This window comes from Hipposideros armiger, unplaced genomic scaffold (assembly GCF_001890085.2).
Source record: "Hipposideros armiger isolate ML-2016 unplaced genomic scaffold, ASM189008v1 scaffold_650, whole genome shotgun sequence".
NCBI lineage: Eukaryota > Metazoa > Chordata > Mammalia > Chiroptera > Hipposideridae > Hipposideros > Hipposideros armiger.
Window position 1 is genome coordinate 8,664 of NW_017732000.1, and position 24,298 is coordinate 32,961.

At 38.8% G+C, this 24,298-nt stretch overlaps 1 protein-coding gene across 1 annotated transcript; it reads left to right on the top strand.

Annotated features, from left to right (window-relative positions):
* Positions 1-675: 675 nt before the first annotated feature.
* Positions 676-23,918, top strand: LOC109372618 (eyes absent homolog 1; the record flags this gene model as incomplete). Its single annotated transcript, XM_019625990.1, has 6 exons — positions 676-734; positions 841-1,001; positions 1,908-2,022; positions 2,145-2,266; positions 6,001-6,101; positions 21,818-23,918. Coding segments are annotated over 6 exons (639 nt in total), but the record flags the coding sequence as incomplete, so codon positions are not given.
* Between the last annotated feature and the right edge of the window lie 380 nt (positions 23,919-24,298).

Here is a 24,298-nt window from a genome sequence, read left to right on the forward strand (position 1 = left end):
CTCAGAGAGAGAGAGAGAGAGAGAGAGAGAGAGAGAGAGAGAGAGAGAGAGAGATTGAGAGAGAGAGAGAGAGAGAGAGAGAATGAGAGAGAATAAAACTCACATCTCTCAAATCAATGGCAAACCAGTAACAGATTTTTTGTCTGGGCTCGTCGGCACACTGGCCTCAGGCTGTGTTGGTGTGTGGCTCGACAGCAATCAGAGGTCATAATTTCATTGGCAGTTAGCATCAGGTTTAATTTTTCTAGCATGTTACATTTACTGAAATGTCTGGTTTCAGTTATGCGGAGGCCTTGACTGAATCAGCTTGGAGCAGCATGATGTCTTCAGGTACCTGAGGTTTATGGAACACATATGCTAATTGTTTTCAATCACTTTCCTTTCTAAACACAAAAATGTGTTTTCTGAAGCTGAATAACAGTAGTCCTTAATGACACCGCTTGTTTCTTATATTAAAAGAGGACCTGAAGTAGGTAAAAATGTCATTTTAACAAGACTGCCACCTACTGATTGACATAGTTGGAAACCAGTCCAATTAGGAAACCAGTCCAATTAAAGTTGGGGGTGGGGTGGGGATTTAAATAGCCATGTGTGGTTTTTCAAAAAGAAACAAACAAACAAAAAAACGGAAATGATTTTTGAAAATTGACATGTATCATTTTAATTGCATTTCAGGAATGTGACCAAGTTCATATAGATGATGTCTCCTCAGATGATAACGGCCAGGACCTGAGGTGAGTCCATAGGGACGTGGCGTGGTTGTCTCCATTTTATAGTTTAACAGCTCCGCTAATTAAGATGAACTTTGGTTAACTTTGGGCTTCTCTTGTATCTAAATAGCACATATAACTTTGGAACAGATGGCTTTCCTGCTGCGGCCACCAGTGCTAATTTATGCTTGGCAACCGGCGTGCGGGGCGGTGTAGACTGGATGAGGAAGTTGGCTTTCCGCTACAGACGCGTAAAAGAGATCTACAACACTTACAAGAATAATGTCGGAGGCGAGTGGCTGTCCCCAATATCTTGCTGGGGTAGTTAAGACCGTCTACGTGAAATTCTCAAAGTACCGCACACTCGTCTGTCTGTCTCACTTTTTTGGGCTATAATAGCTTTTTTTAGGACAGTGTCATTGAACCAGTAATTATTCTACTGTGATTTAGTGACAAAAATGTTAGCCTAGACGCAGCTGAGTCTAGTCTTGGCCCCGTTACGTACCAGTCGAGGTGTGACCTTGACTTCTCTGACATACACTGTTCTTCCAGGGCAGTGGGATAAATAACCCTCGCCCAAACGAATTGAGATGGCTTCCGCGAGAAAGGGAATATATTGGCTTAAGAATGAAAAGTTTGGGGGTGGTGTTGGTTTCCAGCATAGCTGCATCAGAGGCTCAAATCATGGCATCAGGAATCTCTTGCCTCACCTTTCCTTTGGATAGGAGTCATTCTAGGTCACTGCCTCCCAGAAGGTGGCGAAAAGGACCACTGGTAGGTTCAGGTTTATATTCTACCAGTTTAGTACCTCCGTTGGGTGGGAAAATATCTTTCCCAATAGATTCAGCAAAAGTTCCAAGATGGACTTGCACTGGCCAAGCCATGGTCCTATGCCTGCCCTGGGAGCCAGAGGGGAGGGTTAGCTTTGCCCACACTAGATGGTTCAAGGAATGGGTGCAAGGAGGCTCCCCAAGAAGAAGAGATGCCTTCTAACCAGAAAGAGGGATGCTAGGAATGCAAACTCAATAGGTGTTTCCTGCAGTACTAAATATTTATCAAATGAATGCGAATATGGAGAAAGTTACCTGGTGCACTATAAAGCTTGTGGGTGGTAGTAGAGTATCACTGAATGTTAATTATTTATAAAGTTGAACAGTCACATTGGTGAGGAAGTAGTTCATGCTTTTAAATCCACAGGTCTGCTAGGTCCGGCCAAGCGGGAAGCGTGGCTGCAGCTGAGGGCCGAGATCGAAGCCCTGACGGATTCCTGGTTGACACTGGCCTTGAAAGCACTCACGCTCATTCACTCCCGGTAAGCTCCCCCCAAGTCCCTCTTGGTGCCTTTGCTGGAAAATTAGCTGTGCTTGTGTTTCTTCATTTTGGAGATTTGTCAACGGTCTTTTTTTCTTCTTCTTCTTCTTTCTGTTGTCATAGGACGAATTGTGTGAATATTTTAGTAACAACTACTCAGCTTATCCCAGCATTGGCGAAAGTCCTGCTCTATGGATTAGGAATTGTATTTCCAATAGAAAATATTTACAGTGCAACTAAAATAGGTGAGCTGTTGTTTTGTTTTGGTTTGTTTTACAATCCACTCTTCTTTAGGCGGGTAAAAATGAAAGGCAGTAAAAAAGACAAACTTTTTTTCAGAATTCTGGATGTCAGAAACACTAGAATAATTTTATTGTATTGTCAAAATTGGCTCTAGACATGAAGAGAAATATAAAACATAATCCACATAGTTTTATTCAGAAAATTTCACTTTACTGGCTAACATTAAATCTGTGCATTTTTGTGACAGTCAATTTAGCATCAGTTCTGGATTAACTATTTTTTTGGTTTAATTCAAAATGCATACACAGTTGAGTTCCCATTTTTGTTATGGGGATACAAAAAAAATTAAGTTTTGCAAGAAGGAAACATAGGCATAGGTGGAGAAAGAACACTAATGTGAAATTTAGTTAGAATATGAACCAAGACAGAATAAAAGTGGATTAAATAAAAAAAGAAGGCATAGCTCTTCTTCTTAAGAGAATTCACTATCTAGCGGGGGAAGCAGGCATCTGAATAAATGTAATATGATAAAGATGTATATAAAGGAGTATTTAGCAAGTATTTATTAGATTCCCAGAACTATACAAAGCATTTTACATATTAAAATTGCTCTCACAACCTTTCCATATTACAAATGAGGAAAGTAAAGCTTAGAGGCTTAATTGTTCCAGTTAATAGCTAATAAGGATAAGGAACAAACTAGGTATCTCTGATTCCAAGGTCCTGGCATCTTTCCACACCCTTGGGGGCTCTACCACTAAGTGCCTGAATGGGCACACCAGTGAGAAGGTGGAAAGCATTCACTCCCACCCGGAAGGAGGCTGAGGTCAAGTGTAGGTGAAAGTCAAAGGGGAGAAATGACATCCTAGCTGGGTATGGAAGGTAAATACGAGTTTCCTTTTAACTAGGCTGATGGGCTGATGAGAACGAAGGGACAGAGAAATTAAAACATGCTCCTTTCTGAGGGACTTTTGAGTGGCGCTGGGTTACTGATGTGCAGTGCTCATGGGAAGCTGAAGAGGTAGACCTGGGTCTCCTCATGCATGGCTTGTATGTCATCCTAATGAGATGTCAGTGAGTCCTGAGGAAGCGGGAGGAGTATCCCGGTAGGTGGGGAAAAGGTGGTTTTTGGCTGCTCAACTCTAAAGAAAAGGGGGCAAAAATGGAATCCCTGTAGGTCTAAGTCTCCACTTTTATACGTTTCCTTCAAAGCACTCACTAAATCATCACCAGCAAATTGCTTATACAATGATTTGCTCATAGTCTGACTTCCTATCAGACTATAATATTCTCGATAGTCAAGTCTGTCTTCTCACTCATCACTGTAGCTATAGTGCCCAGTACATTGTAGGGGCTCGGTGATTATTGAATGAAATGTATGAATAAAATGGCTGCCACTGAGGTTTCTTTAGGCATCTGGTCAGTGGTGACACTGTTAACTGATGGGGTAATCAGGTTTGATTGGAAAGACAAAGGTTTGATCTTATCAATGTTGAGTTTAAAGAACTATTGGGATATTCCAATAGCCCTGTGAAGCTGGAAATAGTTGGCGTTTGAGAACAGAATGCGGGGAAATTCTTATTAAAATAAAGGAAGCTACCAAATAGAATAGAACTCCGGGTAGCCTGATAAAACCAGAATTTTCATATGTTCTCATGTTCCATAAAAATAGCAGTCAGTTTACATTAAGTCAGGTGTTTACCCTCTCTGTATCAGTAAAGAGGATTCATAGTGTGTTTTGTAAACAGGGACCCAAGGTAAAGGTTTATCAGCACAAATTCAGAAAGTCAGAACAAATTCCAAAGAAGCATATAAGACAGAAGGGGTAGTGCTTAACTTCCCAGAAAGAAAGAACAGTGTATTACATGTCATGCACAATGACCTTTAATCCCAAATCATTTGAAAATGTTAGGATGACAGGAAATTACAATGACAGTCACATGTTTTTAAATGGGATTTTGTTTGTAATTTTGGACTTTTGTTTTTGTCAGCACAGAATAAAAATTAGAATTAAAAATATGTGGTGGTATAGAAATAATCCCAAAACCAGCAGTAGGATACCGTTGTATGATATTTTTAATAAGAAAAATTAAGATTAAAACTCCTATAGTGCTAATTTTGCCATAAAATGAGATATAATTTGGGGGTCCATGCAGAAAACCCAGGAATTTTTCTTGTAGACAACATGGCAGAGTCACAGGAAAAGGTGACTGGTACCTCATGTAGCTCAGCTAGGATGTCCTTTCAACACAACGGGTTTATCAAAAAGAAAACTTCAGATAAGACCTTCAGTTAGCTTCTCAAACTCAGCTTCCATGTTTTTTAGTCTTTATTGTGCGAACTGTCTACATGACCCCAAATTCACATTGAAGCCTATGGGAGATGGTATACGGGTTGGAATTGTTTTGTTCACCACTGCTTCACCTTTACAAAACATTGAGTTTGCCTTCCCATTTTCCAAGAAAAGGAAACTTTGCAAAAAACACGTTAACATGTTCCTCTAAGGAGGGAAAATGTTTCATGACATCCAAGTTTTGGGTTGTATATTTTTGCAGTGCACACTATACTTCGTATTTGTTTCTTAAAATGATTTAATATTTCACAGTTTAGTGGGCACCTAAAGAAGCATTGAAATTACATCCTTTGAATACGGCTGGCCCTATTTCGTTCAGTCAGATGCAAAGTAGAGATTTTAGTGCAAAATACAAATATAAAGCAGACATTTGTTTAAGCAAACAAGCAATTTGTCCGCATGTATATCTGATCCTTATTTGAAAGAGATGCAGTCCTCGCTCAGCCATTCACATTTGAAAGCTATAAACTGCCCCATTGTCCATTAAAATGACCCTGTTGGCAGCCCAGGACCTGGAACACCAGTTTCTTCTCTAAGAAGCAACAATGGCTGCATTAACTGCAGGGATGTGCTGACAGTGTAGCCAAATCATGCACATGAGAAAGAATAGATAGATAAAGGTATTCTGTTACCTGTACCCGCTCTTCCTCTAGGAAGGAGCTTTATTGAACATCAGATGCCTGGGTACGGCAAGCATGACCTCCCTGTAGGGCCACCAATTACCTGACATTTATTTCAGAAACAGGTTTACGAGAATATTTCAGGTAAACATTAGGCTTCGAAGAGGTCTTTAATCCCAATATTGGGTTGTTGGGAAAGTCATGACAGATTTTTGCATTGAAAAACATAGAGAAATATGTCATGACTTTCCCGACGACCCAAAGACTCCCAACCTGAAAATGAAGGGGGAAACTCATTCCAGTGTGTGGTGCCCCATTGTTCTCCATCCTTCTCAATATTGCCTTTGAATCAGCATCATTTTCAGAGTTTGATAGAGCAGGGAACATTTTGAAACTATGTTGCCGAATTGCATGCCTGTTTAATCTCAGCTTGTAGGTACGACTGCAAAGCAGTCCTTTTTCCCTCCAACACTACTGTGAGTGACTAGAACCTGCTATTTAATAAGCGAATCCTTGGGCAAAGAGTACTAAAACGGTCAATTTCCAAGAAATGGGACACCTGAGTAACTAAGTTACAATTTTAATGTATTAAGCTCTTCCACATGTGACCCAGATGGCGTGCAAAAGCACCCTCCTAGTCACACAAGTAGGTGAGCGTTGAGTTACAAGTATGAGAAAAGCATTTCGTATAAGAAAAGTCAAGCTCTATAGCACTGGGGTTCCCAGGACTTGACATTTTTTATAATTTATTTTTGTTCCTTAGGAAAAGAAAGCTGTTTTGAGAGGATAATTCAAAGGTTTGGAAGAAAAGTGGTGTACGTCGTTATAGGCGATGGTGTGGAAGAGGAACAAGGAGCAAAAAAGGTGAGCACTCCAGGCGGCACGTCTGGTGCTGGTCAGGTCTTCCGAGGCCTCCACATTCTCAGAGCTGGGTCATTTCCACAAGTTCTGTGTCTCTGAAACACATTCTCGCGCATGTGTCCAGAACCGTAAGCACTGAAAAAGGGCAGTGCAGGCTTAACTACGAAGTGATCTTTTTGAAGAGGGGCATGCGTAAGCCCAGGGGGCATGGATGGCTGGATTCCATGGCGTGTAGACTTTGGTTTGCTGCTTGGCGACAGGAAGGCATGCTGCCATCCCCCAGAGCAGAGATAACACATGTGCTGTGCTCATGCCGCCGTCTGCACCCACAGCAGACATGTCCAGGTTAGTAAAACCGTGCTACCTGAGCCTGGACGCAACCTAAGAACCTTCCACACATCACTTCAGAAAGGCTCTGCGGGTTGGCCTGAGCTGGCCTGGGAACTCTTGGCTGCCCCAGAGCACAGAGCCTTGTTTTTATCAGGACTGGAGGTCGCCGCCTGGCCTCCCTTGAGACGCTCGGAAAGGAAGGAGGGAGCCACCCAACCAGAGGCCGCTTCACACATCCTTCCTCCTCTTATTCCTCTGCACCCCTTCAGGTGTAGCCCCGCCACTTCCCGTAGCAGACGCTTTCTCATTCATGTGCGTTATTGCATTGTTAAAAGGAGGAAAGATGAGGGGGCCACCTTCGTCGGCTGGCACTCGGGGTCTCCACAGCCTCGCCGTAACCTGCGTGTCCCGTCTTTCCCACTCGCACGCCTTACTCTGGGGTCATGTTAGCCTGCTGAACTTTCTCTGGCCACCCCCAGCACTTCATCCCTACTGTCATCTTACTGTTCAAACTCCAGTTCATGCACCACCTTTTCTATTTCCCCTGTTTGTAAGGGTTCAGTTACAGGAGCACTCACTGATACTTTAATTGGAGAAGTTGTTGTAAATAGCTTGGACTCTTGAGCCTGACCCGCCGCTTACCGGTTCTGTAGCTTTGAACAAGTTACTTACCTTTCTCTCGTTCCTTATCTGTAAGTGGGGATAATACTAGCACCTCGCTCATTGGGCTAGTTTAAGGATTAGATTTAGTTAGGATATGTAAAACCCATAAGACAGAGTGTGCAATACATTATTCATATATGTGTCTGTTTCAGCGGTAAAGTGTGAGCTGCAGACAGGTAGGGATCTTATTTTGCTTTGTGGTTTGACACTCTATCTTCAGAATATTTTACAACTCCCTAACTCTTGACATAGTCGTACTCTATAAATATTTCTTAAATTGAAGAGCATTAAATATTTTATGAGTTTAATTAATAGAACAATTTTCCCTTCCCTTCCCCACACTCTCATAGAAATTACTGTGTATTTCCATAAAAGATGCAACAACCTAGTTCTTCTGGACTGTTCTATAGGGTTGTCAGAAAAGTCATGATACATTTTTGCAATGAAAAACATAGAAAAAATACATCTTGACTTTTCCGACAACCCAATAGTATATACCAGAAGTGGCACAAGAAGTCACCAGGACATAAATGCAGCCTTAAGCATGACACATGGTCAGCCTTCTTAGAGTCTAAAGCTGATGTACTTCACTTTCACTGCCTCTGAATCCCCATAGAAACATAGAAGCTGACCCCAGTCCTTTAAAGAATAGATTATTTCCCTTATACCCATAGATCCACAGTGTGCCCAGGATTATATGCTCCCCACATGTGATTGGTACTGGTGGGCACCCACGCACACTTAGATCCAGGAGACCTTGATGCTCAGCAGTATTTGTCATTTAAGCAATAGTTGTGACATTCCAACTTCACCAATGGCCAGCCACCATTGTCATTAGGTAGATCTGCTAGCCCTCTGGGCTGTCTGCATAAAATGAAATCTTCCCCAGACGTCATTTAGAATACCCAAGGCTCAACCCTGGCGAGTTAAAGAGGATGCCTGATGGGAACCCAGACATCTGGGGAAGCCCCTGGAGTCCTCGTGCCATTCCTAGACAGACTCTCATAGTGGCTCGAGGGGCCTGCGATAGATTTGCACCTCGGAGCAACGCAGAACTCACTGAAGAGCAGCATTTCATGCCAGTGTGGCCCAGGTGGGGGTCTGCCTTCCAGGCTAGCCCTTCTCTCTCCAGTATTCACCAAAAAGTTTTAATTGCAGGAGAAGATTGCCAAAATGTGACCTTTAAGCTTGTGGTAGGCAGAAGGATGCTTAGCGAAGTGGTGACTTAAAATGCAGGGAACACATGGAATGCTTTGGGCCCCACCACGGTCTCTGCGGGTGAGTCCCTTTCAAGACCTTTCTGAGCGGTATGTTTCTTAGGTGCTTGGTTGGTGTGAGTGAACGCAACATGGTAAAAGTGAAGGAATTCTTGGTTTGAGGTGAGAACGAAAGTAGTAATAGAACTAAGAGTATTTGCGCTCTTTGAAGAACAGTTAAAATTATTTCCACTATTTATCTTTGTATGTTATTATTTTTATTTGGGACACACACACCCTAAACCAAAAAGAATTAGGCTGCTCCCTGCAAAGAACATCCTCTTTGAATTTTTGACTGTGCCTGAGTACTCCTAGCTGCAACTTTTTGTTTTGATTTCCTGTGATGTGTAAGTGATAAGAGTCCAACAGTATCTATTATGAACACACTCCTTGCCTCAACCGGTATGGGAATTCTGACAAAACTGTGACCAGTAATTAAATGACTGTGTATGTGTGAATGCAGAGTGTACAGATTTTTCCAAAGGTTCAGATTCCTGAACAGTCCCACAGAATATTCAAATGTCATCAATATATCATCCAGAGTGACAAGCTGGCCATTTCTTATGTTCTGTCTAGCCTTCTTTTTAGGTTAACAAGTATTTAAATAGCAGTACTTTGTGCATGAGTTTAGAGACAAAGTCCTAATAATTCACAATAGATAATAAATATCTTTAAAGTGCAGTTCTGCAAAAAGATGGAGAATATTTAGTATTTAACTTAGGGGAAATATTTAATTGGGGGGGAAGACTAAAATTCATCATCCCATTTTAAAAATTAATTATATATAAAAATTCAAGCTAAAGAAATAGAAATGGTTATGCGTGCTATAGTTGATTAGTATCAGAATGGTAAGGAACAAGAATTACTATCAATTAAAAAGCCCTGATTATGTCCCTGGCCCTCAGTCAGGTGCTTCCTACTATCTCATTTAATCCTCACAGTAAATTGATGAGAAAGCAGTCCTTAGACCCAATTTACAGATGAGAAAACAGAGACACAGGAAGGTAAATAATTTGGCCAAGTTCACACAGCTAGAAAGTGTGGTCAAACTAGTATTTAAGCCAATTGTGTCGGTAAGATTTAGCACAAAATTCCTTCCAATTATAAATGGTATTTACATATCTTAAATATAATCTGATTTACAAAAAGGTATTAAAGCGTGCAATATTCATGTCTTTCCTTTTAGGAAGTAGATATAACTATTTAGTATCCTCTTTCCCCTCATTTTATATTCATGATTAAAATTTTAAAAATAAATCATTCTGATACATAATTTATAGTTCAGGAGCATTTTAGATTATTAAATATAATTAATAGTGAACCAGTGAAGTTCTGCCAGCTTGAGCACTAAAACGTTTTGCAAAATCAAAACATTTTGCATTGTTTCTAAATTGACTTCAACCATTGAGCTTCTCTCTCTTAATTTCCTATGTTCTTGTAAAAAATCTAGTACAACACCCTCTTTTTCCTGTAAAGATGTCTTTCATCTCCCTAAATAACATTCTTTCGCTGGAAGTACGTAGTTACTGTTTTTAATCCCAGAAATGGAAACCAGTGAGTATTTTTCTGCCACTTGCCTGTTTTGTTCTGGACAATTGAAGTCTGGTCTGTCATCCAGGTTCTCTTTGCCAATATAGTTCCCAGGGCTTTCCTCAGCAATTTCATCCAATTCTATGATTTTTATCATGAAAAAGCACACCTTCAAAGAGAAAAGGTTAGAAACACCTTTGTTTATTTAAAAGAAGAACATTAGTCCATGATCTCTTGCAAGAGTCTTCTGTGAGCACCTCTGTTCCTAGAAAGACGAGATAGAGAATGTGGGAAGCCATCTGTCTATGGACGTCTTTCTTTGACATGTGTCTTTTGTTGTCAAAATCAGCCAGGCCTCCTTTTTTTAACCATAACAATCTTTGTTTCCGTAATACAGTATACCTCGAGTGAAAACAGTTAGGCATATGATTTTTTTTTAAATCTAAATGTAAGCAATAGACTCCTGCACACTGAAAGCAGTTTTCATTTCTAGAGTGCAACTGGCCTTGATTTTTATAACTCTACAACTAAACTTTATTTTTCAGGGAACTTCTTAAAGTAAATCTCTTGTGAATAATAACTGGGGGAAATGGCAAGCAGCCGTGATTCTAAATAATGACAAAGTCCTTACCGAAAAATGGCCATCTTAAATGTGCTACAAAACTTGCTGAAATCCAAGATGAGGCTGAGGACCTAATGCTTGATTCTAAGCTCATTCTAGAGACAAAGAAGCGGGTTTTGTAAAAAAGATAACGTTTTTAATGCAATATTTTGCTTTTAGTTTTACGTAAATGAGACGGGGATCACTAACACTGAGTATAGTGGGTTTTATTATTCTAAAGCCACTACTTTCATTTAGTACTTCAGGGGCACATACTGCAGTATACCTGGTCTTTTTTTAATGCAGTGACTTTATTTTTCCTTTTTGTTTTCTTCGGATACCCACCAGTGGAATTGCTGGATCATACGGTAGTTCTAGTTTAGATTTTTGAGGAGCCTCCATACTGTTTTTTTAAAAATATTTAATTACTTTCAGGTGTACAAAACAGCGTAACAGCCATTTTACACCCCTCACAAAGTGATAGCCCCCTCCCCCAATCTACTACCCCCCCCGACATCGTATATAGCTGTTATAATTCCATTGACTCTATTCCCTATGCTGTGCTCCACATCCTGTGACTATATACACAGAGGGTGCCAAAAAAATATATACACATTTTAAGAAAGGGAAAAATTGTATTACAATTTTAATACTCAATATATACCAATAACAAAAGATGAATACAAGCCACGTTTGACTTCTGCAATTACAAGAAGTGCTCGAAGTGGTTACCATCAGAGTAATTTTAATACAGATTTCTCCTTTCTTAAAATGTGTATACATTTTTTTGGCACCCTCTGTGTGTGTGTGTGTATGTGTAAATATATGTACATATATTTAACTATATTTTTATATATATTACGTTTAATTATTTAATTATAGTTGACATTCAATATTGTTCTGCCTCAGCATGAGGTGTATTGCACATTGGTCAGGCATCTAAGGAAAACAGTATGAAGATTCCTCAAAAAACTAAAAATGGAACTACCTTATAACCCAGCAATTCCACTCCTGAGTATTTATCTAACGAAATCCAAAACACTAATTTGAAAAAATATATGCACCCCTATGTTCACTGCAGTGCTATTCACAATAGCCAAGATATGGAAACAACAGAAATGCCCATTAATAGACAGTTGGATAAAGAAACTGTGATACATTTATACAATGGAGTATTACTCTGCTATAAAAAAGAATAAAACGTTACCATTTGCAACAACATGGATGGACTTAGAGAACCTTATGCTAAGTGAAATAAGTCATACTGAGAAAGACAAATACCATATGATCTCACTTACACGTGGAATCTAAAAAACTGAATAAACAAGCAATGTAAACAGAAATAGTCTCAGAGACAGAAAAAACTGATGTTCCTCCACACTGTTGTGCATAGTGGCTGCACCAGTTTGCAATCCTACCAACAGAGCAGAGCAGCACAGAGGTTCCCTTTTCTCCACAACCTCACCAACACTTATTTGGCTATTATCAAAAAGACAACAAGTAACTAATCTGACAGGTTTGAGGTGCATCTATTGAGATGATTGTGATTTTTATCCTTTATTTTGTTGATGCGATGTATCACATTGATTTGTGGATATTGAATCATCCTTGCATCCCTGTAATAAATCCCACCTGATAGTGGTGTATGTTCCTTTTAACATTTTAAATCTAGTTTTTCTAATATTTTGTAGAGAATTTTTGCATCTATGTTCATCATGGATATTGGCCTGTAATTTTCTTGTTTTGTAGTGTCTGTCTGGTTTTGGTATCAGGGTAATACTGGCCTCATAGAATGAATTCAGAAGAGTTCCTTCTTTAATTTCTTGGAATAGTTTGAGAAGGATAGGTATTAATGAACTCTTCTTTGTTTGGTAGAATTTTCCTTTGAAGCCATCTGGTCCTGGACTTTTGTTTGTTGGGAATTTTTTGACTACTGATAATAGGTTTGTTAAGATTTTCTATTTCTACATGATTCATCTTGGTAGGTTGTATGTTCCTAGTAATTTATCCATTTCTTCTACATTATCCACTTTGTTGGCATATAATTGTTTATAGTATTCTCTTATGAACCTCTATTTCTGTGGTGTCTGTTGTAACTTCTCTTTTATTTTTGAGCCCTCTTTTTTCCTTGATGCGTCTGGCTAACAGTTTATCAATTTTGTTTATTATTTCAAAGAACCAGCTCTTAGTTTAATATACTTACTGGGGTTTTTTTCTCTATTCCATTTATTTCCACTCTGATCTTTCTTTCCATCTACTAACGTTGGCTTTTGTTTGTTTTTCTTTTTCTAGTTCCATTAGGTATACGGCTTGTTTGAGATTTTTCTTCTTTCTTGAGGTAGGCCTGTATTGCTTTATAAACTTCCCTTAGAGCTGCTTCTGCTGTAGCCTATAGATTTTAGAACACTGTTTCCATTTTCATTTATCTTGAGGTAATTTTAAAATTTCTCTCTTTGATTTCTTCATTTAACATCGATTGCTTAGTAGTGTGTTTAGTCTCCCATGTTTGTGTTTTTCCAGTTTTCTTCTTGTCATTGATTTCTAGTTTCCTACTGTTGTGGTTGAAAAGATGCTTGATACGACTTCAGTCTTCTTAAATTTATTTATTGAGACTTGTTTTGTGGCCTGTCATGTGATTTATCCTGGAGAATGTTCCACATGCACTTGAAAAAAATGTGTATTCTGTTTTGGATGGAGTGTTTTGTATCTCTTAAGTCTATCTTATCTAATGTGTCATGTAAGACCAATGCTTCCTGTTGAGTTTCTGTGTGGATGATCTAGCCACTGATGAAAGTGGGATGTCACAGTCCCCTACGGTTACTGCAATACTGTAAATCTCACCCTTTATGTCAGTATTTGCTTGATGTTTTTAGGTGCTCCTGTGTTGGGTACACAGGTGTCTACAAGTGTTATATCATCTTCTTGGATTGATCACTTTATCATTCTGTAATGCCCTTCTTTGTCTCTTGTTACAGTGTTTAAGTTGTGTCTGATAGAAGTATCGCTATCCCAGCTTTTTTTTGTTTCCATTTGCATGGTACATATTTTTCCCACCCCTTTACTTTCAGCCTGTGCATGTCTTTTAATCTGAAGTGAGTCTCTTGTAGGCGGCATATGTACGGGTCTGTGTCTTCTGATTGGAGCATGTAGTCCATTTTTTAAATCCATTCATCCATCCTATGTCTTTTCATTGGAGCATTTAGTCCATTTACATTTAAAGTACTTATTGATAGGTATGTACTTACATCCATTTTCTTAATTTTTGTAGTTCTCGGTTCCTTTCTTGCTCTCTTCCCTTGTGATTTAATGTTTCTTTAATGTTGTGTTTGGATTCCTTTCTTTTTGTTTTTTGTGTATCTATTATAGGTTTTTGGTTTGTGGTCATATGAGACTTACAGATAACAACTATGTGTATAACAGTCCATTTTAAGTTGATGGTCACTTAAGCTTGAACACATTTTGAAAGCACTACATATTTACTCCCTTCCCTCCCGTTTTATGTTTTTAATGTCATATTTTACATCTGGGTGTGTATATATCCCATAACAATTATTGTTGCTGCATATGATTTTACTACTTTTGTCTTTTAACCTTCATACTAGCTTTATAAGTGCTTGATCTAGTACTATGTTTGCCTTTCCTAGTGAGATTTATTTTCTGATTTCTAGTTTTGGCCTTTGGTTTTCTGATTAAAGAAGTTCCTTTAACATTTCCTGAAATGCCAGTTCAGTGGTGAAGATCCCTTTTAGTTCTGAGAAATTACCTCTCCTTCAATTCTGAATCATAGCCTTGCCAGGTAGAGTATTCTTTTATGTAGGTTTTCCCCCTCATCACTTTGAATAAATCATGCCATTCCCTTTGAGCCTACAGTTTCTGCTGAAAATCAGCTCATCGTCTATGGGTATTCCCTTAACATCTCTCTTGCTGCTTCTAAGATTTTGCTTTTAGTTTTCTTTGAGAAATTACTATCACTGATTATAGTGAATTTTATTATTCTAAAGCCATTATATTCATTTAGTACTTAATGAACATATACATACTATACTATATGTGCCAGATCTTAAATCAGATTTCCTTCCATGCTTAAAAAAACTCACTTAGGTCTAGAGATGAAGCAGATACACAAATAAAAGAGCAATGTTGTGTAAAAGTTTCATATTGAGTTCTTAGAACAATCCATCTTCCGAGATCTCTTTATTTACAATTTGAGAAGTATTTGTACTTCCATATGCAGATTTTCTAGAGAGTGTATGCATAGGAAAGCACAGATATGTTCTTTTTTTTTTTCCCAAATGGTAACTATACACTTTTTTCACTTAACAGGACATCCTGGCAGTTATTCCCTATCAGTACATGTGTCTCTAGCTCTTTTAAATGGCTGCATCAGTAATCCAATATGTGGATGTGCTGTAATTTAACGAGTCCCCTCGGGCTGAACGTTTAGGTGGTTCCCAGCATTTACTATTATTATAAACATTCTGCAGTAAATGGTCTGTATGTGGTTTGTTCATGGGCAAGTGTATCTAAATTCCTAGAAATGCAATACGGGGGCCAAAGGTTATGTGCTCTTAACATTTTACTAATAGATTTTTAATAATTCAGCAAAATTCCATTTACATGCAAGTGTCCATGCACCCAGCCTTCGGTGGTGTTGGTTTTATGTGTAACCAAAAGGGATAAATACCAAATACCAGATGAGGAGGAAAGGTAACATAAGGGAAATTGGAAAGTTGCATGTATGGACAGGAGGAGAAGGAAGAATGTGTTTTTTCCCATTATTCAGGGAACATTTTTGTTCTAATGACCACAAAACATGTGCTCCTTCCTAAGGTATAGGCCTTGTACCAACTTCTCTCACTACATACCTCATCTTAATGAGCGATTCCTACACATCAGTTGCGCCGGTCATTTCTGTTAATATGTGTGCTTAGCTCTGATTTTAGTCCCATGGCTCTAGCTGCCTGATGGAAGATCCCAGGTCATCCCATCTGAATACCGGCAAGTGCTTTCAGCTTTCCCAAACCAGTTCATCCCTTCAAACTTGCTTTGGTGTTCTCTACCTCCCACCCATCACCGAGTCACATGACTTCTTTCTCCACAAAGTCTCCTAGCCATTGCACCAAGTCATTTCCACTGTCCTGCCTGGCTTCTCTGCTGCCACCTCCAATCCATCCTTCCCTAAGTGCTGCTCCAAATTGCTTAACCTTCCTCCTTCCTAGCTAGATATTCCAAAAGCATCTACCTGGGACAATCTCCTTTCCTATTCATCTTTATCAGAAACACACCCTTCGAGTCCCATCCGTTTCTCATGTACCTAACCAGCTTTTTCCAATCTTCAAATTCAGTGCAGACCCACCTTAGCCTTTCTGGCTTACACCTGAGCTCTCTTCTCTCTGAATTTATCATTTTGATTCCTTTTTGTTTTGTTGAGATGTAACTGACATATAGTACTCTATAAATTTAAGGCATATGGCATAAGGACTTACTGACTTACATATATTGTGAAATGATTACCACATAAATTTAGTTCACATCCATCACCTCATATAGGTATTTTAAAAAAAGAAAAAAGATTTTTCCTTGTGATGAGAACTCTTAGGATCAACTTTCAAATGTACCATCTAGCAGTGTTAACTAGTCATCATGTTATACATTACAGCCCCGGTGTGTGTGTGTGTGTGTGTGTGTGTGTGTGTGTGTGTGTGTGTATATATATATATATATATATATATATATGTATATATATATATATATATATATATATGTATGTCTTGTAACTGGAAGTTGGTATTTTTTTTCCACCTTGGTCCAATTCCCCTCCCCTTCACCTCTGGTAACAACAAACTTGATCTTTTTTCCTATGAGTTTGGGGGTGGGGAGGTTGTTGGGTTTCGTTTTCTTAGATCTTGTATGTAAGTAAGATACAAAATTTGTCCTTCTCTGTCTGACTTATTTAATTTAGCATAATGTCCTCAAGGCCTGTGTTGTCACAAACGGCAGGATTTCCTTCATTCTTATGGCTGAGTAATATTCTAATGTATTCCACTTCTTTATCTGTTCATTCATTGGCTATTTTAAATAATGCTGCTAAGAACGTAAGGGGGCAGATATCTCTTCCACATGGTATTTACATTTTTTGGATAAATACCCAGAAGTGGAATTGCTGGATCATATGCTAGTTCTAATTTTTTGAGGAACCTCCAGTGGCTGCACCAATTTACCAATTTATATTCCCACCAGGAGTACACAAGAGTTCCTTTTCTCCACATCCTCAGCAGCATTTCTCTCTTATCTTTTTGATGACAGCCATGCTAACAGGCACCAGGTGACAGACAGCTCATTGTGGTTTTGATTTGCATTGCCCTGATGAATAGTGACGTTGAGCACCTTTTCACGTACCTGTTAACCATCAGTATGTCTTAGAAAATATGCCTATTCAGGTCCTCTGCCCATTTTGTAATTGGATTATTGTTTTGCTACTGAGTTTTATGAGTTCATTATATATTTTGGATATTAACACCTTATCAAATATGGGTTGCCAATATTTTTTCCCATTCCATAGGTTTTCATTTTATTGATCATTTCTTTTGCAATGCAGAAGCTTGTTTAGCTTAATGTTGCCCACTTGTTTATTTTGTTGCTTGTGCTTTAGGTGTCACATCCAAAGACCCATATCAAGGAGCTTTTTTTCTTGTGTTTCTTCTAGAAGACTTGTGGTTTCTGGTCTTTAAGTCTTTAATCCATTTCAAGTTAATTTTTGTGAGTGGTGCAAGAGAGAGACCTAGTTTCACTCTTTTACATGTGAAATGCCCATTTTCCCAGCACCATTTAAGATATTTTCTCCATTGAGTATTCTTGGCTCCCTTGTCAAATATTAGTTGAACATATATGGGTTTATTTCTGGGCTCTCAATTCTATGCCATTGGTCATTGTGTTTGTTTTTATGCCAAAATCACACTGTTTGATTATCATAGCTTTACAATGTAGTTTGAAATCAGGAAGTGTGACACCTCCCACTTTGCGCTTTCTCAGGATTACTTTGGCCATTCGGGTCTTTTGTGGTTCCTTAGAAACTTTAGGATTTATTTTTCCGCTTCTGTAAAAAAATGCCATTGGAATCTTGACAGGGATTGCATTGACACTATAGCTGGATTTGGATAGTGTCAACATTTTAACAATATTAATTCTAATCCATGAACACAGGATACCTTTCCATTTATTTGTGTCTTCTTTGATTTATCAATGTCTTGTAATTTTCAGTGTAGAGATCTTTTACCTTCTTGGTTAAATTTATTCCTAAGTATTGTTTTTGATGCTGCTGTAAATGGGATATTTTAATTTTTCAGATAATTTGTAGAAATGCTTCTGATTTTTCTATGTTAATTTTATCCTGCAACTTTACTGAATTTATTGAGGATTCTCTCTATATAAAATCATGTCACCAAAAATAGTTTTACTTCTTTTCCAGTTCTGATGCATTTTATTTCTTGCCTGATTGCTCTGGCTAGATCATTTTGATTCTTAATCCCACACTGCCTTACATTATAATGAAATAGTTTTAGCAGGTATGTCTTGCCTGCTGGTTCTTGTCAGTGAGGGCATATATCATGAATGTATTATATATTAAACATCTTAGCTTCAGTGCTTATATAGGTATAGGTAACAGAGTATAGACTATGCTATTTTATAATAAAGTCATAGACTTTATTAAACCTAGAGGCAACCCCGAGTCATTTCCCCTAAACCCTCATTTTACAAATCAATAAACTAGAGCTCCAAGGAGACTATGTCATAATTTAACTTAAAGTCACATAACATCAGATTTAAAAGTATAACAGTATCTCCTCATTCGGGCATCTGCTTTTCCTCTTTTGCTACCCTATCTCTGATTTCATATAAGCAATATTTGTTCCAGGCTAACCACTAATGCAGAAAATAAGTATTTACCTTGTACCCACTTATCCTAGCAAGCTCTTGTAGATCCATAACATCTTCCCATCAATGTGTGCCTATTGGGGAAAATATTCTCTTGCAATATTAATTCTAATTATTGGTCAACATGAGATTGAGTCCTGTATACGCTCTCCTAAACTCAGTCATCTTCTAATCAGTCACTTAATAGTAAATGTACATTTTTTAGAGAAGCAGACACTAATTTTTGTGAGAATGGGACTGCTGATTATAACAGAGGTCATTAATTACCCTTCATGTTATGAAGTAATGCTGAGGACGGAGTGGCCGTCCTTGTGCGGGAGTGTCCCCAGAGACAGCCTGCTCCCTTTCACATGCACCTAAGCTTTGCCAGTTATCACTGTACAGCCTTTTACACTTTTGCTCAAATGAATGACCCCATCATCACTGCGTGGTGATGAGTTGTCTGTAATATACCACAGGCATATTTCATCCTTTGAACTCGCCTCAGAGGCTGTGTGGCCATGTGGTTCTTATTAATACTGGATTTAGGAAGACTAAAGCCATCCATATTTCAGTGGCAGTAAACAAGGCAACTCGGTGATCTCTGTGGATAATCTCACCTTCCATTACGTGTTTTGAGTGTGGGCTAAACCAGTGTAAGTGAAATGCGCTGTAGGCTGCCATCAGCTCCTACACCTGTAAAGGTAAGACACGCCATGGCACAGGTCCTTAATTTACTATGGAGTTAAATGCTGACTTTATACATTCATCGTGTACCAAAGAATTAGCTGGACATTCTTCAGTTCCCTTTTCAATTTCTCTGCCACTTGCTGCATTCTACAATACAAGCTGCTGAGTGTTGTAGTGTTGCCTGTGGGACACACATTTAACTTCAGATAATCAGCATGCAAAAGAGTTTGACTTAGCCTGCTCTGAAGAAAAGCATTCCACTTCTCCCAAGCACTTTTTTATGTATTTATGAAGCTGTCCTGAAAGTTTCTGGATGGCTTTCTGAAACACCTTTAGCATCCTCTGTTCCATCCTGAAATAACAGTACAGAAAAATAGAAATGCTCTCTACAACCCTTTATTCAGCTGTACGTGAGAAGCAGTCATTGGGGCAATGACTGTCTGGTAAATTAGAGAAAATAAATACAAAAATTAAAAACTGAATTTGATTATATATAAAAGAACACTGTGTACAGTTGAAAATGTGGGCTTGTGATTAAGTATTAAAATGAACAGGGTGCTGAATGGCACATACCGACATACCACCGAGATGGTGTGGGTACGGTTCCAGACCACCACAGTAAAGCATTGCAATCTTTTTGCTGGTGGAGAGTCTTGCCTTCAATTTGTAAAAAATGCAACATCTGTGAAGTGTAATAAAATGAAGCACAATAAAACAAGGTATGCCTGTACTACATAGCCACTATTTCAAAGATGAGTGTGTACATGTATGAATGTGGAAAAATATTTATGGAGGTTATCTGGGTAGCAGGATTTGCAGTGATTTGCATTTCTTTATACAGTTCTATGTTTTACAATACACATGGATTTCTATTCTAAAAAGAAGGAAAGCTCTCTGTACTGTAATTGATCAAACATTTTTCAGTGTCCCTTACCAAACAGAGCATGGACAGGAGCTGTGCGTACTTTAAGCTGTACTGGTCATTTACACTGCTCAACAAAAAGGCCAGTTAGGAGATATTACAGCATATGGGTTTCAGCTACAGACCAGATCTGGCGTGAGTCTTGTGTTTACTCCTTACCAGCTATTATTTTAACCTCTCTGTTCCTTCCCAAACCTTCAGTTTTTTCTCTAGTGAACTAGTGAGAATAATGCCTATTCTATCTCTTAGGAGACAGTGCCTGACAATACTCCATAAATCATAACTCTCATTGACAAACTTTTTATATGTTTTACCAGACCTTGCATCGTTTGGCTCCTGCAGCCTATCATGTCCGTGACCATGTATTTCTCTCACACACGGCCAGCATCCTAACAATGAATTTCTTCTTTATCCCCTGCCCCCCAACACAAACAGCCACTCAAATGCCCTTCTGGTCAGCCTTTCGTACCTAGCTCAGCTATTACCTCCCTTATTAGGCGTTTCTCCAGGAATGGGACTTAGGCCCTGCGAGTATAACACACAGGTGAATGCTCATGATTACTGTATACTTCTACCCACCTGTAGGCTGTGGCTGACAGGGTGAGCCAGGGACGTTTGCTACACCATCTGCAAAGTCAAAACCTTCATTCCTGAATGGATGAATATTCGAATGCAAAATAGTACAGTCTGTGTTTACAGTCTAAGGCTGCCAAGTGATCATCCTAAAAATTTGAAAATAGATTTCTAGTCCTCGGTTCTGGACTATTCAGTTATCAAAGGCTAACAAAAATACAGTCCAGAAAGGTGTACATTTGATATTAGACCAATGTATGTGCTTTAGCAGATTACTTAACAGTTTGCATTCCCAGAATTATAACAGATAAGTGATCGACATCAGAACAGTGAGACGCTGCCACTGTTACAGATAATCCCCCCCAAACTTCTCACCTCCACTGTTTGCTTCCATGCCAAATTCTATTCTGAATTTTTAAACAACTCCTTAGAACTATAATTGCAAATTACACTCAGGCCTTTACATTATTTTGGGGCAATCAAAACCCAACTGTTTTTCTGTGGGCTAAATAGAATTTTGTCCTCTGAAAGATGATGATTATCTTTCTCTTAAAGATTTGGCCAATGTATAAGCACTTACTACAGTGCTTTTGACCAGTTCAAGTTTATAATCATATTTCGATCCTAAATGGATGAAGCAACCTCTGGTTAATTCAGGTGTTTCACAAACATTCCATCATTGAAACTAAATTTTTAGATTGATGAAGCAATTACAAAAAATAAACAATAAAACACCTTAGAGATTCACTTAAAATTTTCCCAGATGGTAAAGCCACGCTAAAGTCAATGCAAAAAATGCCTGATGAAAATAAATGAAAACCATTTACTCATGCAAGAAGCAGCTTAATTTCTGAAAAATGTAAAAATACTACAAACTGAGGAAAACTGTTTAGACTTCCAGCATTAAAACTCCACCGGCTACACACTTTGAAAAGCAACTGTTTTTGACAAACATGCTGTCATGGCTACTGTGCTTTATTTCAAGTTTGGAATTGGCATCCAGGTCACACTATAGATCTACTTAAAAAATACCCATCACCTTCGTAAAAGAAACAGACTCCAGATTACATTGTAAAATGCAGCCGGGTTCTCTTAGGGGATGATTAGGTTTGAGTTTTTGTTTTAAACAGACGTGATGGGAAGCCCTTACCTGGCAGTCTTCACAGCCTGAGGGGGTTTCAGAGGCGGGGCGTGGCATGTGCCCGGGCCTCCGTCCTCACCCGTGTCTCCCCTTTCACAGCACGCCATGCCCTTCTGGAGGGTCTCCAGTCACTCGGACCTCATGGCCCTGCACCACGCTTTGGAACTGGAGTACCTGTGACCGCCCCATAGCACTTTGAAACCGCACAGCTGCCCTGTGACCAGGGACACGTCCCGCAGGCCTGAGTCTCGTGTCCTCGCCCGACTCGTGACTTCCCGATCTCTACCTACGGACGCTCAGCTGCCATCTGCCCTTGTGGTAAATGAAGGACCACGTTTATTTCTTCAGAACAGCTGTTGCCACAAGTACTGTGAATCCCATGAAAACAAGCCATGAGAATGTTCTAGCACAGTGTAATGTGTCTCCGCCACATTAACTACATGGTTCAAACCTGTGAAGAAAGGACCTGCGAACGCTTAAGGGTTTTAGCATCTTCAATGTGACGACACAAACAGCTTCTTCGGTACAGCTAACTTGATTGCACAACCAAGACTGAAGTGTGTTTCCTGAACATCAGTGGGGGAATTTGCTTGTAAAGAAAGTTTACTTTTCGGCGTCTCCTACCCAGGGTAATCAGTACTTATTTATGAACAGACTTTTCAAAGAAACAGCTTTATGGAGGTATATAACCCCAGTGCACCGTCCCATTCACTCCGACAGACTTTCTGGCGTCAAACAATTGAAGGGAGAAGAGCGTATGAAAGAAGCGAGTAAAGGCCTTCGCCTCATGACACAGCAAGTACTTTGAATTTTAGCACATTGCAAAGTAGTTTAACGTATGTCTAATTTAAACGTGTAATATGTACATCGCTGAGACAATCATGTACAGAAAGAATTTTGGGTGTAAATTTGTAATAATGGATGATTCTTTTACATATTGTTTAGAAAATATTGAAAGGTAGCAATGCCTGGATAGTGAAATATGAGGCAGTCTGTGCACGAACTCACGTGCAGTGCCTTATCCAAGTATACTGGGTATAAATATGTAGATAATGGGGTGTTTTTTAGTTAATGTTGTCAAGACCAAAAGCATGGATGTCAAGTGTCAATAGGATTTTTCCCCCCATCAGTTCTTTTTTTTCCTTTTTCTTTCTTTTTTTTTTTTTTATGCTGTTAGGAGGGCTTTGGGGAAAGAACATAGCAGTTGTCTTGAGTCATTTGGAAAAAAACCTTCCTCTTACCACCTCACTTTTTCGTCTTCAACACTAATGTGTGGGGCTGTCAGAAAAGTCATGATGCATTTTTGCAATGAAAAACATAGAAAAAATACGTCATGACTTTTCTGACAACCCTATATGTTACTACTTGGGGAAAAAAATGATTATTCAAATGCTTCTTTTTCCAGAAAGAATGCAGAGGATAGCTATATTTTTTAATAAAATGGTTCATGAATTGGAAACGAACAAAGCGAAGTTTTCGTGTGCTCAGATTTGAGTGTCTGCATTTTCTTGTTGCGATAAAGGAGGACATTACCCCATAGCTGGAAATTAGCAAACCTTTGCATTCCTCCCTACAGTTGCATTCCCTGTTTTCCTCCACTCTCCCCCACCATCCCAAGGAAGTTCATTGCTGGCAGTGGACACGGAGCCCGGTCATCATTTCCAAGGAAACAATGTTCCTCTTCACCTTATTATGTATTACACAGCAAGCATAAATATGGGAAATAAAAGTTGTCACTTTTGTTGTACCATAAAAAGTTTCTCCAGAAGTGGTCAGTTTTGGTACTAGTTTCTTTCTCTCATCTAGAAAGCCTTCCATTGTCATGAAATTACTTTTTGAATGAATTTTCTTGAATATTATATTGGGGGGAAAAAAGAAACACCAGCTTTGACCCAAAGTAGCTCAAGAGCTACCCTATCCTTTTCTGAAGTTTCATGTTGCTGCTAGAATTAGTCAGTTTTGAATTCTCCAAATTGTTTAACAATGGATTTTCTTTCTTTTTTTTTTTTTTTTTGCTTGAAGCAAACCGAAGTTGACAGTTTTTTAGCCTTTTCATTTTACGTTTTTGTACTCTGCAAATTGAAAAGACAAAGTTTTATCTTGGCCTTAACTGTATAAAAGTGTGTTGTGTCCACAACTGTGTACAGAATTTTTCTTCATTCATTTTGTGTTTAAATTAATAAAATTGATTTGTGAAGTACTGTAAGCTCCTGGAATGTCAGTATTTTCTTCTTGATCTCTTGGTGATAAGACACAGCAGGAACCTGGCGTGAAGCATGCATAGTGATGGCTTTATCTGTCCTTGACTAGAGGGAACTAATTAATGTGGAGGCGTAACTGCTGTCTCTTTGATCACTGTAAGAACAGATGACTGCAAAAGCTTTCCTTCCTCCAAAACGACATCAACTAGACCCTCACTCAAATTTATCTACTATTCAACAGAATTCAGCACTAAGTATCTTGGATGGCAAAGCATAGATTTGCCACTTAAGTACGCAAGGGACAGCAACATAAAGCAGTTTTATCTATAAAGAATGCCCATGGCCTATACACCTCTGAAGTTCAGCCAGATTAACCGCT